Source organism: Schistosoma mansoni, chromosome 1, assembly GCF_000237925.1.
Source record: "Schistosoma mansoni strain Puerto Rico chromosome 1, complete genome".
In the NCBI taxonomy this organism is placed as follows: domain Eukaryota; kingdom Metazoa; phylum Platyhelminthes; class Trematoda; order Strigeidida; family Schistosomatidae; genus Schistosoma; species Schistosoma mansoni.
In genome coordinates, this window is record NC_031495.1 from 11,825,414 (window position 1) to 11,845,035 (window position 19,622).

Below are 19,622 nucleotides of genomic sequence, written 5' to 3' on the forward strand. Positions count from 1 at the left end.
TGTCTGATGGACCCGAATTCCCAGCTGTCAGAAAGAATCTTAAAGTTTGTCCACAGCCAGCTACATTTAACTCAGATGCAAAACACTCCTCATCCATGACTGTATACTGCTATTTTACAAGAAAGTAAAAACGCAGACATTTGGCTACCCTGTTATTGATGTTTGCGCCGTGGAAATTGCTAAATTACAGTGATTTATAAATATGCTCAGAGTTAGACGCACAGTCCACAAAGAAACACCAAACATACTTATGTTTTTTTTCGAAATGAACGTTTTCTTACAATACATGACAGCAACAGCATCCAAGGCACTTATTTTCTTATTTGCAAACATACTGATTTGAATCAGTGAACTCATTAAAAACAGGCTGACATGGGAGTAATTACAGTTTATCTGTGGTTTTTATCAAAGGTTGGGTTACTACAATTAGTCTTTATCACTACTACATGACGTGTAACTTTTTGACGAAATGGATTAGGGATATGCTAAGTCTCCTGGAAATATGATAAATATGACACATCAGAATAACACCCTCGTGATTCCTCCTGTTCTGTACAAATTCTAAGCTCTCAACTTCGGCTTCCTGGAGATATATATATGGCATGAATGTGTATTGCCCCACATGTATAACGAGAACGCGATTGTTATAATGGAAACAAATATCATTATAACCAATTATACCAGTGATTGTTTCACTGTACTTGTTTGTTTAACTGCACCAAAGACACTTTCCTTCCGTTGCCCGTGACCTTGCACGAACACACGTACGCTCACAAGTTCCGCCCGTAAACTTTGGCACGATCTCGGTATTCTTTCGATACCACGAGATCACCAACAAATATATCTTATCTGGACCACTAACAGGCTTCTAGTTTTCAGCCTACCGAGGGATCCAAGTCGATATCTGGCACGTAACCTTATTGTAGTGGTGATCATAGTCAATTGCGATTCCACATATATATATATATATATATATATATATATATATAGCGTATTACGTGGTAACGCATACAAAAATCCACACTAATTGTTTTCTAGTTGTGACGATCGAGCATGCTAAGGGAAATGAGCGAGCAGCTCTACTTACTTGACTGATCTGCTTCATTAAACGCTTCATGCACCATACTTAAGTATAGTAGAAGCATATAGACTAAAACCAAGAATACTAAACTAAGCGGGTGTCCTAAATCTTGTTTCATTTGCAAAGACATGTTACTCAAAATAGTTAAATGTCGATAATTAAGCATATAAACCCAAAATACGAGCTATATTTCAGTAAGACTTACCTAACAGAAGATAAATGGTGATATTGTTTTGAAACTGAAAACAACAGTCGCTTACTCGTAAAAACATAGATATCAGCACAACTAACCTTTCTCCAGTAACATTATTCATTGAAGGTCTACTTGAGAAAAATCAACAATGTGATTGAACTTACTAGGATTAGGAACATCATCCTAGCACGCAGCGCATTCCGGAGTAACGCATTCAGATGTGGCAAATAAGAATGACAACCAGAGCGAAATTCACAGCATAATCCAGTTGTTTAGTAAAAAATACATCATCTCAATATAACAAATACAATGCTCCGTTCATGACTTATAGTTTCTCCACAGCTTTGATTCACTGAATTGATAGGGAAATGCCTGAAAATGTTTGCTGCTGTACAGTTATTGAAATTGATCAAGGTCAAGGCCAGGCACTGTTACGGATTGGGAATATCACGTTAGCAGACGTGGTTTTGGTTGGTAAATTATTTCAGCATAACGCTTGATATTACTAGTTGTCATAAGTTACGTTTTCTCATTCGACCTAAGTATATCCATTGAGTCATCGAGTTACATTATCTGTTGCCCTCATTTTCAGCTCTCACATCGCACGCTCCATCGCTACTAGAGCTACCTTCAAATAAGACGCAACCCACCAAAGGCATGACGTACTTATGTTCTTCCTGTAAGGCTGATGTGCCTATCTCAGAAAGAATCAACCATGTCAGGAGCGATTGGCATATATACAACCTAAAACGTGTCGTTTCTGATCTACTACCGATATCTGAAGACATGTTTGTACATAAAAAACAATTGATTGCTGCAGAAGCACCTGTGGCTATAGAGGTTTGAGAAATTCGTTACATATTTTTGCCTTAGAAAACGTATTGTAACGCCTGCAAGAAATCCTTCGCAAATAACAAATCTTTTACTGCCCATCTGATTTCGAAGCGCCATATACATAACAGCCACTTGTTCAAGACGTAAGAAATATATTTCTAAATCCCTGTTTTATCCGCATTGTCCCGGACCAACGGGTTATTTTTGCGTTGATTTTATTATAACGTTTGCAAAGCTTCGTTGTATTATTCGTCACTCAATACACAAATTAGTTCCTCTCAAGTTTGACCACTGGTAGATTTTCAGATTCAATAGATGACAGTCTGTATCAAAACACAATCACGAGCATCTGAGATGAAGGCTGAGTTTCGTTTTAAGGTGATCATTTCAATATATCAGTTTTCTGTCATCAGTGCACCCAAATTTACGCAACTATTATTTAAACTCCTTATTTATTGTATCGTGATGAGCTTGAGCATTATATGCTTTTACATTCCCAGTGTATTTTAGACTTTGTCTCATCTCGTTATTGGTCACATCTCCAACGTTTGCTCATATTCATGCATTTATGAAACGTTTGTAAGTGATGTTTATTTATTTAAACACATAAACAATGGTACAAGGAGGCACCAAATGTATATTCTCCACACGAATCATTTAATTTGCGCAAAAGGTCCTTAATGGTACATAATATTAGTTTTGTTCAACTCGTAAATATCAGCACTCTTCCAATGCTTTGTTCAAATTCACCAGGGGTACATATTATTTGTTTTAGGAGTATCAAGTGTGCTCTATGGATTCAAAATTAAGGGTTCAATAAAGGAGGGTAATCATTGAACAACATCGATCGTTATTGTCAGGATGTTTTTTGTACATATCTGATCACCATTAATCCATATATATAAGGCCTCTGATATACTCATTCCTGTTGTCTTCAGGAAAACGGCTCAAACAGTCATCAGTTCTACTAAACCTGCAGGAGAAAACTGTTTGACAGAACCATTACCGCTGGGGTCATGTTTGTTCTGTGACCGCTACATATCACTGGATTATTTGCCGAATGAGTCACTTGATAGTGCCAAACAAAGCGACTTGGCCAAACGTGTCCTAAGTCACATGTTTGATGCGCACAAATTTAGTGTTCCATTTCCAGAAAGATTAACCGATCCTGCCGGGTTGTTAATTGAATTAGGACGTATCGTGGGGGAGGAACGATGTTGCTTGGCATGTGGTCGTCAGTTTTACGGTAGCTGTGTGGAAGGATCAGACAATACTCGGATCTCCCTATTTGCTGTCCGCAGTCATATGTTGGACAAACCTGGCCACAAACAAGTATGGTTTGGAGTAGAAGACCCCGTCCAAGTAGCATTACTGGTAGCTGAAGCAGAAGAAGAGTTAAATGACGATTGCGAGATAAATTATCCTAAAGCTGCTCTTGCAGGTGGTGAGCTGTTTAGTCAGTTTTACGACCAGTCAGTCGTTGCACCATCTTTCATACTTGTAAGTTGTTTTTATCCCTGATTGGTAAATTAAAAGCTTAATTACTCAGAAGCTTATTCATGTAAACTAGGATCTTGAGTTAGTCTAATTTGCACATTAGTAACCAAAACTGTCAAACCTATTTGTTTTGGTTTTGTAACAATCTCATACATGGGACTACGGGGCGTTTTTTCGCATAGTTAGCTATTTTAACCTCTCCATTTCGAGACCTTCAGTAGTAACCTTGCTCTCGGGAATAAAAATTAGTCTACTTGTATATTCAAACAAGATTTTCTGTTACAATATGACAGGCCATACGCTAGATAAATAAAGTGACATTTTGGAGGTACGGAAGTATGAACAGTTACCTATGACATGACATGTTCGTATTAGTATGATTTCACATATTCAGAAGAGAGAGGCAAATTAGTAGTTACTTTTGAAAGGTCACTTCACTCTTTCGTAGTTTTTGCAGAGACAAGTTTTAAATCGCTGTATAAATTTATTGCAAGATAAATAGCCATTAGTATATAATCTTACTATTTCTAGGTCATTTATTTTATAATTCACCCCCACTCAATCAATACTTTTATCTATTCCATTCTAGTCAGATGATGAAGACGTTTATGAAGTACGGTTACCATCTGGTACTGTTCTAGGTCATCGGAAGATGAGAACAATTTATAAGCAACACTTGGCTGCTACAGACAAAGCTAAATTATCGGACCGTGATAATGGACAGAAGAGCGTTTGTGTACGACGTCCAGACTTCAAAGCCTTAATGCAGTATAGGTCTAACGCTGACTCGGAGAGATATTTAAACGAACAAAGAAAGTATTGGGACTTAGTAACTGGTGTTCAAGGTAATTTCCACAATCGCCTTCATCTTCGTCGACAGTACTAGATATTTGAGGATTTAATATAATTTTAAAAAATCCATTTGTATAATGTAATATGGTTCCATTCTTTTTCTATTGGTTTATGGTCTTGTATATAGTCATTTAGTATAGAATCACTAATAAAGTAGTTGTGGTCGACTTAGCTGCTGAGTCTAAACAGCCACTGGGTCGTGCAATTGGGCAGGTTTTGTATCAGTTGTTTGAATCTCCCCATTAGTGTTTAGGACCAGGAATTCCAAGTTCTTTATTAAGGATAATCTCATTTAATTAACAAAAATTCAGCAATTTCAAAATCCGACATTATCGTTTTAACTATTGTATAGCTGATTTATTCGAATATAACGATTGTGATAATTAGTAAATAAGCAGATTTTCGCTAACTATTCATGTAACTTTATTGTAAGGTTCGCAGCAAGAAATGGTAATTAATGTTCCCATTTGAAAACTAGACTTAGCATCGGAAAAGTACAAAATGTTGCTTATGGTTAATGAGAGTAGTCGTCTTATTTATGTCGTATACATCAATCGGGATAACTCGTCTGCACAACAATGCCACTCATCACTTGCAATGTGTAGGTGATGTTTGCTGCAGTCTACTGAACTTGTCTGCAAATAACTTAAATGCATGCTATGTAGAACAGATTTGCCTGCGATAGGTCAAAAGTATATTACCACTACATAGGTATCGATATCGAATTTCGACGATATGAGTTGAGTGTAACATGAAGCTCAGACTGATGCTTTCGATTGTTTCTCTTCTGAGTTGGATCGTTTAATTGCGAAGCATCAATATTGGTCGACAGTATTGACAAGAACGACAGTGGAAGCTTCGCAATTAAACCTTAGTCTCTACAGTGTAAACAAGATTAATCTTCCCAAACATCTAATCTTCAGTTCATGTACTATACTTTTAAACGACTTAATTGCCACTGTTTAAAGAAATAAACAATAAGACTTTGAGAACCTCTTAGCTAATAGATCTTATTTCTTTTCGGTTGATGCGAAATCCCTTCCAACGAAAAACGTACACAAAGAAATCCATTCAAAATGTGGATCATTTGCTTTGTTCTTACACTACCTTGCATACATAAAATTTGTTCATACAACTCATTTAAATACTGAGTGTTAACAATAATACAAACGAGACGGATAAGATAATAAGCATGAACAACTTTTTTAAAAAAAAAAAGAAGTGAAAACTGTTATCAAGAGTTCGAATTAAGAAACATTGAAAGGAGCAAAACATGCTAGGTATTTATTTGTATGTAACAAACCTATCATCATCCCTCATGGATTGAAAATAATAGTGAAAAATGTGAAAAACTTAAAGTAGAAATGAATATTCGATAAGCAAGATTATCCATATTATTATCTGAGAGCAGTGGATGAACGAATGATTGGTTGATAATAATAGCGCATATGTCAAATTCTAATAACCTCTAGATAATATGAACAGGAAATGAATAGCACTAACCAAAACTGATAAAGTTAAGGACATATGGTCATATATGCACCTAGAAAGATGGATATATCAAAAGAGTTCAATATAATATAGGAGGGAAGGAATTGAGGTTATTGTTACAATTAGAAGTAAAAATTTCTAAAACATTTCACAACTACAAATCAAATTTTCCTAAAATTCTTTGTATATATATAACAGTACTGAACAAGAAAAGAACGATTAACAAAGAACATAAGCTTTCATCACATACACAGCACGGATTGGGATACATTGTTTGTTTAGTGTCTATGAGTATGTTTGATTTACTGGCAAGTAATAATAAATATGTAGAACATTTCATTCATTCATGTGGGTTAATATTAGTAACGATAATGTACACAATTCAAACAAAATGCGCAAATAAAGGTCGGTTGGAAGAAGATTGTAAATTATGCATAAGATTAGGAGAGAAAATGTTTTTGTTCGTTTATTTGTACGATGCTGTAGACTAAAACGATAAAAATTGGTTGGAAAGTTATCATTTCTTCTTACTCGAAATCACTGTCATTTACCATTACAACAACACATTCAAATAGAAATGCATTGTCAGACATTAAATTAAAGTATCGTAGTAATTTTGAATAAGTTAACTTAAATGATATTAAGATGCTGATTTCTCTGTATTGTACGGATGTTGGTGATACTCTCTCAGTTTAAAAACCATCAAGAATAACTGTAGACAGGGAAAGTCAAATTAATTTATTACCAGTGTATACCACTAAGGGTCATCATAGATACTTGGGGTGGCCCAGACCGTGTATTCGAGAAAAATACCTGTAGTAATGTAAACAAGTTATCTTGATAGATTAGATATTTGTCACATTTCTAAAAGATAAAAATTATAGAGACTTTAAATTTAACGACAAAAATGAAAGAACTGAGTATTACCTCATACTTTTTTGAAGGATAGTTAGTGTCTATCAACAAATATCTAGTCCTGATTCTTCAAGTAAGCACATCTGTATTGAAGTATAGAGTCTGTTTTACACATTGACGACTAAAAATTTAATAGCTTCTATGGGAAACCTGAAGTAGTCATAGTAATTTCACGGTTGCATACGTGCTAAAGGATTCCAAACTTTAGTCTCGCTCGATCAGCCTATGATTCTATCTTTAAAAACCTGTTCGGCTGGAATTATCAGTTTTGTCACCTACGGTCATTTCACTACTTCGTCAACCAAGTGTGCCAGCATAATTAGTTTGATGCAGATAAATCAAAGACGATAACTTGTTCCGAAAGAATGGTATAGTCAATTTTAAACAGTTCAAACTTTTAGATAAACAATAAGTTTACAAGACTATCATCTCTAACATTTTCAGTGTACAATAATGATTGCACATTTTGGGACACTTTGTGGAGAAAGCTTTTGGATTTATTAAAAAATGTTCTTCAATTTAATGATCATATCTATTATACATGGAGTGATCTATGCAGAATTCTTGAATTGTACCACAGACCCATATAATATTATCTTGCTTGAATATCTAATTCAATATGAAATCATGTGTTCTTTCAAAGTGAATTCTTTCAGATAAGTTAAGTTAAACCTTTACAATCAATTAATAAAACAACTAACCTTATCATTACGTTCGCAAAGAAATTTGAATTTCTGTTCACGTTTATGCATAAATACTCCATCTAAATGTCCAGTTTCAGCTGATCTAACTTCAATAGCTTTTAAACCCCAACCAAGTAATTGACCGGTAGATATATAGGCTACACAAGTTGGAACTTCACCCCATTGGATAACGATATTTTTTGTTAATTTTCCATTAGTATCCACATAGACACCTTCAGCTAAAAGGAAAATCAATGCAAGATATTGGTTTTACAATAAATTCATATTACTCTGTGAAAGGTGCTAATCACAAGAAAATGTATTATATACAAGTTTTTACTTAATATAGCTATTAATGTTCTAACAATGGTCTCTATCCTTGACAAATAGATCGAAGAACCACTGAAAAATATGGGAAGTTCAAATGTTGGCAGATCTATTAATTCCAAGGTTAAAGTGTTCTCAGTGAAATGTCACAGTAAAGAATCCAGAAGGAAAAAATAGTCGCAGTACTGTGAAGTCACAAACCAATTTGATGTCTACCAGTGTTCTATGTAAATAGTCTTAGCGAAAATGCCATATTTCATGGAATACAGATGAATACGGATGACAGGTCCCAGACAATTTGCTTTCATTTAATCTATAAACACCCAAAAATTTACTTTTTTAGTACAATCAAACGTGAACTAATAAATCGATAGTAATACATGAGTATAAATAAAACTTACTGTCGTAACATAAAAGTAACTGCATACCACCTGTATTAGGAAGTACTACTATACAATGAGGAGTAATATGTGAATTAATCTAAAACAAGGAAAAAAAATCACAGAAATGAAATTTAAAATTGATACTTTAAAGGGGGAACAATCACTATCCTACAAAAATATTCAACAAAAGATAGGCGATTTTGAATGCAATCAAATCCTATTACGTGGTCGATTTCTTTCGGAATTAGACTAATGAATAATTTTTCATCAAAGAACTGTTTTGTTAAGTCCCTTTTCACATGATAAATGTTTGTATGATAATTAAGCAGGTATGAATGCCATGATAAGGCGTTATTGTCCTGCTGGGCTAGCTTCAAAATACCAGATGATGTTGAGGTCTTCTCAGTTAATGTCGCACTACATATAGATATAAGCTGCTATTTTTTTTACAGAGTAGTTTTGATAAGCAAAATAGTACTTTTCTCTAATAATGACTTATTGAAATACACCAAACCCCACTCTCCACACTGACAAAATCACTAGTTCCGAAAATAAAACTTAGACCCACTCATTATTACTTTTATGTATATAAGGAATCTAGGATAGATTTGAAAAAAATGTTAGCATTTTTATTAGAAGCACAAATTTATGGTAAATGCCAAATGACTCATATGCACATATGCATCTAATTATTGTGAAGTAAACAATATAAACAAATCTACAAAACAATATCCTACCAAAGAAGGCATATATAAATCGAATACTATATTTGAATCCAAGTCAATAGCATGAAAACCATTAGATGAACCATATACAACTTTTAAACGGGTATTCTCTTCAACGGTTAGATCTACCAATAATGGCCGATGTTTGAGTTCAGAGAATCTCTGGTGAGAAATGAAGAAGAATAAGTACAAGGTAAATAAAAATATGACAGATAGTCCTATAAAATAAAATATTTAACACATATTTAAGCAATAATAATAATATGCGAATTCTGTGAATGTAATCGACAAGAAACTAAGACACTAATTAGGGTAAATTAATGGAATGACATTGAAGCATGTTAATCATAGTGGTCACATAGTTCGGTTGGCCAATTATATCAAATGATCAGTTACAAGATTGTCTTACAAATTAGGTAACATTCACCATTGTAATCTCATTTGTGGACTTAGTTTCCTTTTCTATCACAACCTTATTATATAAGGCTATCATAGTATCCAATAATTTATGAAAAAAATCTACTGCAAGTATTCACTAGGGAGGATGAAATATCATATAAAATTAAGTCATTACTGTGTTTTAATTAATACAGCTAGATTTGTGGAGATAGCAGAACTTTAATAATTTAAACCACGAACTGAATTTCGCTAAACAACTACTGAAAACCAGGAACGACTGGATAGCTTTGTAAGTTTAGCATTATATTCATCAAAAGTGCTCATTTACAACCCCACCTAAAACCAAACCCAGAGCCTTTGGTCTCGTTTGCGAGCGCTTAACTTTTAGACCACTGAGCCGACATCCAATGATCTACATGTCTGACTTGAATAGATTAGCGATAGTCGACAACTATCTCATACAGGACAACGTTGAACTCCATTGGTCATGGCTTCTCACCAGAACTGTGAGGATCACTTCTGTAACCTAGCCACCAGTGAGCACATGATTATTATTAGTAAAGGATAGTTGGTGTAGATTCTAGAATTTTCAGAATTCAAATTCACTATATTCACTTTACCATACGTTTACATCATCGATCAGTATAATACAAATCCTTGCTGGAAACTAGAGAGCCCTGAGTACCAATCAGCCTCTCTTAGTCCAGAAGACTCCAGCGCTAAGTGTTCTAAAATCCAGGATATCTAATAATAACGTTACTACTGTATATACAAAACAGGGGTCCAGAATGAGTAATATGAGACCCCCAGCTAACAAGAAAACGTGTACATAATTTAAAAGCTTATTTAATGAGTGAAATATATGACTGACCGACCAACTGGAATATCACATGCAAAGTGGTATGCACAACAGCATCACACCTCAGAACGAAACAAACCCCACGGAAAACTGGAAAAAGGATTAAAAAACTTGAAGATATTTGGAAAAAACACCAAAACAAGAAGGTGGAAAGGTAAGTGTATGTTGAATAAAAGTTGTTCAATTATTTAGATAAAATAAATAAATGGATTAATGTATTTTGATTTCAGTTTATTACAGGTCACATTACCTACAGTAACAACCATTTTCTTGTCACTCTCTCGCATTAGGGTCCAAACCAAAAACCAATGAGGCGATTATTTTCAGAATTTCTCTACTATACTTCACACACACACACACACACGACTCTATTAACTGCCTTCCTCGTTTACTAAAAAATTTGCGTTTCACTGTTTGATTACAAAATCATCACACAAAATTCATTCATTGTTATAATTTACTTGACATATTGTTTTATTCTAAAAATACTGTCCAGTCAAATCAGAAATACTAATACGATTTGGTTATAAATAAAACTTACTTTGAAAGCCATAAATTTATGGTACGGACGAGGTGCCCAAGCATAAATCTCCACAGAATCTCTTAATGCGATGACAAGAAATTTAATTTTTTCATATTTTACTGTGAAAAGAAATTTTAAAAAAATCGAAAGGAGTGAAAACAAAGAAAACAAATTAAACTGTTACGGATTAAAAATGATTGTTGTGTTTTATTTTTAGGACAAAGTTGCGTTAAAATTAACATTATCAGGAGCATCCATACTGTTTTATAAAAAATATTCCACCAAAGCTTTAAAAATATCATAGGGAATTCAGATCATATGTGTTTATCTCTAAGAGAAGAATTAAGACACGTTAGAAGTGCCTATTCTCATTTCTCTCTCTCGATGACGATGATTAGCGATTTCTAATTTTATTTTATTTAATCACAAACATTTGTACAAGGAGGCATCAGGAATATATTGGCCACATAAATCATTCGATTAGTGTGAGGTGCTCAAACCGAAGCAGGTGGTTTTCTTAGGGGGCCATATCCCGATCTTTCACTCAAAGGTATAATTCACAAGGAAGTGGAGCAACGTTAGGAGATGCAGTCCCATGGTGGCCGCTGACCAGCAATAGGTTCATATGCCATTTGTTTCCTTAGGATCCAGGAGTCCATGTGCACCATTGGTTTGGAATCAGGGTTTTTCAACTCCCCTAAGTGGATCGATCTTCCATATCCACCAACCCGGTTAAAGCGCCGGACATTCACTTTTCGTTTTCTCAATTTCGTAAACAACACCCCGCGATCCTAAACATATTATAAATACAACTACTTTATTAGTGATTCTACACTGAATGATTACATATAAGAATTGCTGTATGTTGACAATAACATGGCTACTTGCTAATGCATAATTCGAAGTATTTCTGGATAAGTAATTATTTTTAGCAGACTTGCTCTATCAACATTACACCTTAGAACTGAAGCTTCAATCGCTATAATTAAACATAATCAAAATGCACTTGAAAAATATTAACCCTCAAGACTTATGATTGATCAAAATATTATAAAAAAGAATCCATAGAATGAACAGATGAATAAGACACAAAACATTTAGATTACAAGTTAATTGGTCAAAATATCCGACGGGCGCCTAAGTACTCTGGTACGGCCGATAGTGGGGAGAGTCCACTCAGCACACCGAAATGCTCTCGATGGCTACGCGTATATAGCAGCTGACAGGGAAGTCCTACTCACTGCCTTCTAGTGGGGGAGAGGTGTTGTTTACGAAATTGAGAAAACGAAAAGTGAATGTCCGGCGCTTTAACCGGGTTGGTGGATATGGAAGATCGATCCACTTAGGGGAGTTGAAAAACCCTGATTCCAAACCAATGGTGCACATGGACTCCTGGATCCTAAGGAAACAAATGGCATATGAACCTATTGCTAGTCAGCGGCCACCATGGGACTGCATCTCCTAACGTTGCTCCACTTCCTTGTGAATTATACCTTTAAGTGAAAGATCGGGATATGGCCCCCTAAGAAGACCACCTGCTTCGGTCTGGGCACCCCAGCAGTATCACAACCCACACACTTGTGTGGCGCATATGTATTCGGTGCTCCCTTGTATCAATATTTATGTGTTTGAATAAATAAACGAAAGTATCCGACGGGACTGGAATGTATGGTATTCACAGAGTGAATATTTGGATCAAGAAACCGCATCGTACATCCTTAAGACATATGATATAGTGGGTCAATCAAAATTCATCAAATGACACTCTGTTGTCACAATGGAAAATCTCTTAACGATAAGTGCATGGTACTGGCCAAGAAAATGTTTCATTTTCCGAATATATATATATATATATATATATATATATATATATATAACTGTTTATTCATGTAAATCGGTTTAGCACAAAAACCTTCCTCCTCTCACTCAGTAACCTGTTAGAAGACTACATATAGTAAGTTTTGTGTATTGGTATAAGTCTCGAACACCGCGCGTGGTAACAACATAGATCAATAATTTTCAAAACATTCACATCATGTTTTATATCGTCTTTCATGGCAAGTAAAGCTCTATCATTCAGCTAAACAGTGCATATAATATCATAAAGGTGAAAATCATCCAACATACAAAATATTCGGAGCAACTACGTTTATGGAACCAACAGGTCAGTAACGTCTTAGTGTTCAGAATATATTTGGAAAGTGACTGAATTTTCAAAAAAATTTCTTTAAAACCACACGATAATTACTTCTTTGTTCAAAATTATACATGGATAACATAGGATGGATATAAGCATTTTTAAGGGACCTATGACATCTGGGACCGTACGGTGTATATACTGAGATCACCAGTTTAAATTATATTTCAACAGGAAAGATAAGGGAGTGTCACATTCACTAAATAACGCTTAGGATATAATCATATATATACATGAAACATTCAGAATCAAACTTACCAATTTTAAAATGTATAGCACCTTGTAAATTTTCACCGACATTAACCCAACCATTCTTCTTGTCACACTAGTTAGGAGAAAATGAAACGTTAAAAATCGATTTGTTTAAGCGAAAGTTCAGCAATGTTTAAAAATTTGTAAGTTAATCTGAAGTTCAGTTGACATGCTTCGTCACAATTCATTAGTGAGAGAAAAACCAATAATAGTCTAAAAATACTTCTTAAAATAATTCTACTTTTAATCGGAAAAGTGGTTAAGATGCGTCATGCACCATTCGTTTCGGAGAATTCAATAACCTGAGAGTCTGAAGATGATTATCTTCAGTATAGGAAGTTACATTTTCAGTTTTGACCAACTGGTAACTTAACATTTGTGTAATATGTTTTAGTGTAGATAACCGGGGAATTGGAAAGTTTTTGATTTGATTTCTAATAATGTGTATGATTGAAAAGTCCTTCAAAAGTAAACAGAAAGGATATACTTCAAAAATAAATATTATGAAAATAGTTCTGAGAAATTAATCTGTCTATACCATTATGACCGACTTTAAGTTAGTATCTAAAATTTCCAAGTATGTGTCGTCTTACAAGAAAGTTTTTAACTCCCAATATGACTCAGCCCAATAACTAATGACTTAGTCTGATCTCCCTCGGGAAATTTTTTCAGCTTACTCTTTCATGCTATTCAGCAAAATAAAATGGCAGATTCATACTATTGTATGCTAAAACATTAAAAGAACACTATAATTTACTTACTCCTTCCGTTTTCATAATTTTACTACGAAGCCAAGATAAATAGTAGACACGTACACGATTTTTACGTCCAGATATAGTAACTAAAATATTTTGACCTTCTAAAACAGCCATCCTTGAAAATCTTCGTCTTGTAATTAAAGAATAAACTATGAAATTTTGATTGGGAAAAAAGTGAAATGAAAACAAAACAGATTGATGAAAAGAACATCAAATTTTAAATGTGGTTTTGTTGATTGAAAAAATTACTGTTCTAGAACCACAAGTTTAACGGCATTCAATAAGTACAACCCGAAAGTCAATTTTCTTTCATCGATCATTAATGGAGCAGAGGTAAAAAGAACAACAGGTAAATGAATTTCTTTATATGTAGAAAAATAAAAACTAGAACACAAAAATGTAGAGCATATTTTTATCTACATTTAAAGAGATTATAGACTGTGTATTAACTAAAATGAGTTAGCCAAGTAATTTTTTAAAATAAATCCATTAGGATTATTTATAAAAACAACAGATGACATTCTAATAGAAATAAATGGAATTGAATATTGATAAATTCTTAGTTATCTTGTTACATAGTTGCATAAACTACTTTGAAGTTAATCAGTGAGTTGGTCAGTCATAACCAACAACTAATCTGGATCACATCAAGTCAATGTATCACATCAGCACAATCACGAACAATTGTCAAGATAAATGTTACAGTAGTAGAAATATTAATAGTATCAGTGGTAGTAGAAAAGATTAGTATTTATTTATTTATTTATTTAAACAAATAAATATTGGTACAAGGAAGCACCAGATACATATGCGCCGTACAAATCTCATTCAATTTGTGTGAGAGCTGTGATACTGCCGGGCATTCGCTTTTCGTCCTCTCAATTTCTTAAACAACAGTAATGCCACGAGAAGGCAGTGAGTAGGACTTCCCTGTCAGAGGCTATATACACGTGGCCATAGACAGCATTTCGAGAGGGAGAGCGGACTCTCCCCACTCTCAGTCGTACCAGGGCATAAACAAAGCTGATAAGTAGCTTGGATAATGAAATATCTATTTTCATTGATACGTACTATAATTAGGCTGCAGTTCTATGAGTAATGATATTTTCACATAAAAAAGGCACAATTAAAGCATATGATTCGTCATGCATTTAAGAAAAAAACGGCTCAACTACATTTTTCAGTTACATCATCTAAATTTAAATAAGGGCAAACGTTCAGAGTTGCTTATTTTGTAAGTTTTTACTTTAAAAAATCGATCAAATTTTTAAATGAATATACTTTCAATAAAAAAAATTTGGAACTTTACAAAATTCGGTGAATAATATTCCATTTAAACGATTTATGCTAACAGCACAGCAATGACAAAATACTTTGACAAAATGAAGAGATCTATATCAGATCCTTGAAATAATATATCTTTCCTCTAAAATCCAATAAATATTAAGGATTTTGTCAATATACTCATGGAATGTCTGGAGTCTGCACTTGTAGATTGCGCTTTATTTCTAAATGAAACACGTTTTTACTATTTTTGAATACTGTATAACCATGTGAAAAATTACTTCTAAACAAATGAGCCATCAAGTTTTACTTTATTGCAAATAAAATTTTCAAATGACGAATCTAATTTGAAATCAGAAATAAAGCTGCTCTGTTGTACAAAAATAAAACCTTTTATACTCTTCTAATTGATCTTCACTGGAATAAAACTACATGAAGATGAAGTGAGAGAACACAAAATTTGAGTTTAAACCGAATAAAACACACCTGAAAATATTTATAGTTTACACTATCAACTGGTTTTATTTAGATAACCATTGGAAACCAGGACAAGCTAGGCAGCTATTTAGTCCTAGTGTGGGTATCCTCAGCAGTACGCATCAAGTAGTTTCGAATAACTTCGCAGTTTACAGTCAACACAATTCTATGCATGTTAAATTTCATGACTGCATAATATAATAATGCATGAACATATGCAATAAGATTAGAATAATATACAACAGTATATTGACATGTTATTCAAACCAAGGAAATGGATGATCAGCATCAACAATACGAATAATTTACCATGATATGGAATGACTTTTCTCGAAGGATCAAACATATAAGCACAAACCTTTGCACTCGTTATACAACACCAGAAATAGTACAGAGACAAGGATATATATGTATATATACCACAACGAATAATATTTTGAAATAAATCTTCACGAAATTACGACATTGAACACAATCCTATACAATTACTGTATCATATCATCAATCAATAAATGACATTGATATTGTGAAGATAATAGTGGAATTTTCCGATATCTTGGGAATAACCATAGATTTCGAAGTTTATCTCCATTGTAATTAAAATCAAAGCAACTCAACTTTTATGTAAAACGTTTAGAACAATGAAAATCACGTTCCATCGAGAGTGATGAAATCCCAAAATGAAAATAATAAACAATAAACTGTCTATATTATAAAATTTACCATAAATTAAATGACTTACCACGACCTTCACCACTACGATCTAATAAAGAAAGACCCGTTTCAAGACCAATCAATAAATTTACACCCCACATAGATGCACACAAAATTTCTGAATTAAAACGTTTTTTATAAACTTGTATTTCCGGTGTATCACTGTTGTTCAAACTAGAATTGGCTGTTGAAATATTATTTGAAGCAGTTGATATACAACCAGCACCACTGCTAATACTTGTAGGTAATAAATATGAACCAGTAGTAATAACTGTGCTTGTTGTTGTATTAATTGATGGTATATTAAAATTCAATAAATTACCACATAGTGAATTAGGCAAAGCGATTGATTTGATTAAACCACTACTGTTGCTAGATGATGAAGGATTAGAGCCTGGTTGTGAAAGTTGAATATCCAACTGGAAATTCAGGAGAGAGAAAGAAAGTAGGGCAAATCAAAGCGAAAAATTATTTTCTCTTCTTAAAAAAAGGTAATCGTATTGATTAGCAAGAGTTATTGAAAAGATCAATTCAACACAATGACAATAATATACGAATTATAAACGATTTATATGCGAAATTCAATTAAAAAGGAAAAGGCGAGAGATTATACGTTATGAGTTATATGAATTAAGTGAGAAACATAGACAACAACATTGATGAGGTAAGAAAAATTACCAAACATTTGGAAGTCAAACATTTGAACTATTGAGTTATTGTTGTACGCAATGATAAACATGGGGATTTAAATCTTCTATAAGTTGTCAAGTCATCGAGATAAAAATTGGAATTTTCTCAAACTGCAATTCAAGCTACTATCCCTTAATACAGGTAGATAGCACAGCGAAATGCCGTTTAACCAAACATAATCATCCCATAATCGTAAAAATCAATTATATGTACAGTTATCTTACAAAACATGAAATGTGTAAGAACAGTGGATTTATTTTGGAACCCCAGTTTCAGTGTTATATATATATATATATATATCGGTTGACAATTTCTTCGGATGCATGTAGACTATCCATATAATGTACTACCCATTATTCGTTTGGTTCAAGTCGTCAGCAAAAGATCGTGTGATAACCTTGGTTATTCAGTTATATTATTATTTTAAAAAATTATTACTGTCAACGTCTTTTATAATACGTACTAGTTGATGGAAGTAGCACTGTTCAGATTTTTTGAAAGGATCAATCTACGTCAATTTTGAATGTCTTTTTTTTTTAAAATCAGCTACAGTGACAAATCACTGCATGTGATTTGATAATAATGAGTCGTGTTTTCTATAGATCAACAAATAAATTTGTACATGAGTTAGAATAAACATCTTGGAAGATACCATACCATCTACTAAATTTCTAGATCTTGCAATTCAAACACTGATCAGTTGAAATTGAAGATGAGTATTTATGACAAAATATAATTATGGCAACTACTAAATTTTTATGACTAATTGACTCATGTATATTTATGACGAAAATAGTATTGAAATATAATAATTGAGTAATGTATCTAAACAACTTGAGCTAGTGAAAGAAAATAAACATAGCAGTATCCACCATGTATAAAGGCTAACTTAATATTATGACTAGGTTCAATTTTGCATGTGTCAATACACTTCGCTTATTGATATGTGGTTCTTGATAAAATTGTTGGATGTGTCGGTGATTATTTAACATAATTCAAGATCAAGAGCACTAAAACTAGTTAACAACTTAGTACAAATTAAAAATCTCCCTAGAGCTCTAAAATATTTAGCCTAAAATGAATTTATTATCTATTGATTCAATAAATAATTAAAGAATGGATAATAACTGAAGCCCATAAAAAGATAGACGATACCAAGGTAAGGAAAAAACTTTTTTAAATACATAAACTCTGATGTATTCAAGTAAGAGAAAGAGGTCAATCTTAATCACCTGGGTTTTTGACTTTTGGCTTCCACGCGGACTTGGTTCTGAAACTCGAGAGCCAAGATTATTGTTTGTCTGAACTGACCAAACTGAACTAGGAAGTGCTTTATTTGAGTCTATAATAACTACAGACTGAGGAGAGATTTGTGGACTCGTCTTTTGAGCTAAGTTGGATCGTCCTAATGAATGTTGGTTGGTTGGTATATTTGTACATATATCAGTTGGTTGATATGATGGCTTGTTATGCAAACCGCCCAGAGCAGCAGAAGTAGCGTCTGGAAAATGTGGAGGTGAAGGTGATCGAGTTTCTTGTGTTTTTGTACATCCTGAAGAATAGGAGTAAAGTATAAATGAATAGCGATTAACAACAATCCATTCACAAAATTCTGTACTTATATGGGATGCTGATCCCACAAATAAGCTACACGATTACAATCTCAGATTATTCAAAAATTCAGTAGATAAACTAGGAAGCGCTGAACAGATGTTTGATTTCAGATAGATAAATCTCAGTAGTCCGCGGCCCTATGTCACGTGTTTGATAGTTTTAGATAACATAATTCATCGAATTATAACTCGGTGACTTGGTTATTGCATTTTCACTCTAAGAGCTTACGTTTATTCAGAGTACAGAAGAAAAGCAGCATAACAGAGTGTTTATTGGTATTCAGAGCAAAAGCTGAACATTTAACGTGGAGAAAATTCATTTCTCCTGGATATTGCTCATCGTTAAGTTATTTGCATCTTTAATAAGTCCTTGTAAAACTATTTACAATAAAAAAACTCAAAAGTGAGTGGCGGTTGTATTCAAATAAAAATGATGGCCCGAAAGAAATAGACGGACGTGATCAAGGCTTTGTGAAAATTGCTGTAAGGTATACAATTATCAGACATCAACAATCACAAAGCTATTCACTGCTTTATAAACTAAACATTTTGATACCTTTCGTGTTATTTTGCGTGACAATTAAGTCATCACCATTATTATTCAACAAAAACGTTTACGGAATATCATAGTCATCAGGAGATATAACATAGCTCATTTATTAAGCACAGGCTGATATGTACTTGACTTTGAGTTATACTTTAGTTGTATGAAGACTAATTATACCACACAACCACCACAAAAACCGAAGTAGATGGTTGAAAGTTAAGAACTTTAATCTCTTCACAACATCATCTTAAAATATGAATTCACTTAGCATTGTTTGTTTGAATCTTCCCATTGATGCTTAGAACTGCAACTGGTCAGTCTCTTATTG

General features: G+C 33.5%; 2 protein-coding genes across 3 annotated transcripts in view; one reads left to right on the top strand and one right to left on the bottom strand.

Annotated features, from left to right (window-relative positions):
• Positions 1-1,642: 1,642 nt before the first annotated feature.
• Positions 1,643-4,538, top strand: Smp_163430 (hypothetical protein; the record flags this gene model as incomplete). Its single annotated transcript, XM_018793272.1, has 5 exons — positions 1,643-1,748; positions 1,867-2,114; positions 2,148-2,251; positions 3,047-3,608; positions 4,195-4,538. 5 exons carry the CDS (start codon positions 1,643-1,645, stop codon positions 4,489-4,491), a joined length of 1,317 nt encoding a protein of 438 aa, XP_018647801.1. The 3' UTR covers positions 4,492-4,538.
• A 991-nt stretch (positions 4,539-5,529) lies between these two features.
• The window catches only part of Smp_163420.1 (protein kinase), a gene marked incomplete at its 5' end in the record, with an annotated part of 73,598 nt that continues 59,505 nt past the window's right edge, over positions 5,530-19,622 (bottom strand). Inside the window, 9 exons of one of the 2 annotated variants that reach the window (XM_018793273.1) lie at positions 5,530-6,761; positions 7,565-7,785; positions 8,275-8,353; positions 8,994-9,143; positions 10,781-10,881; positions 13,218-13,284; positions 13,973-14,118; positions 16,473-16,863; positions 18,367-18,686. In XM_018793273.1, coding sequence (XP_018647802.1) covers positions 6,690-6,761; positions 7,565-7,785; positions 8,275-8,353; positions 8,994-9,143; positions 10,781-10,881; positions 13,218-13,284; positions 13,973-14,118; positions 16,473-16,863; positions 18,367-18,686 — 1,547 coding nt within the window. In that variant the 3' untranslated portion in view covers positions 5,530-6,689. Of the gene's footprint in view, positions 6,762-7,564; positions 7,786-8,274; positions 8,354-8,993; positions 9,144-10,780; positions 10,882-13,217; positions 13,285-13,972; positions 14,119-16,472; positions 16,864-17,880; positions 18,687-19,622 lie in introns of those variants that run through there. The other variant, XM_018793274.1, reaches the window with a different exon arrangement.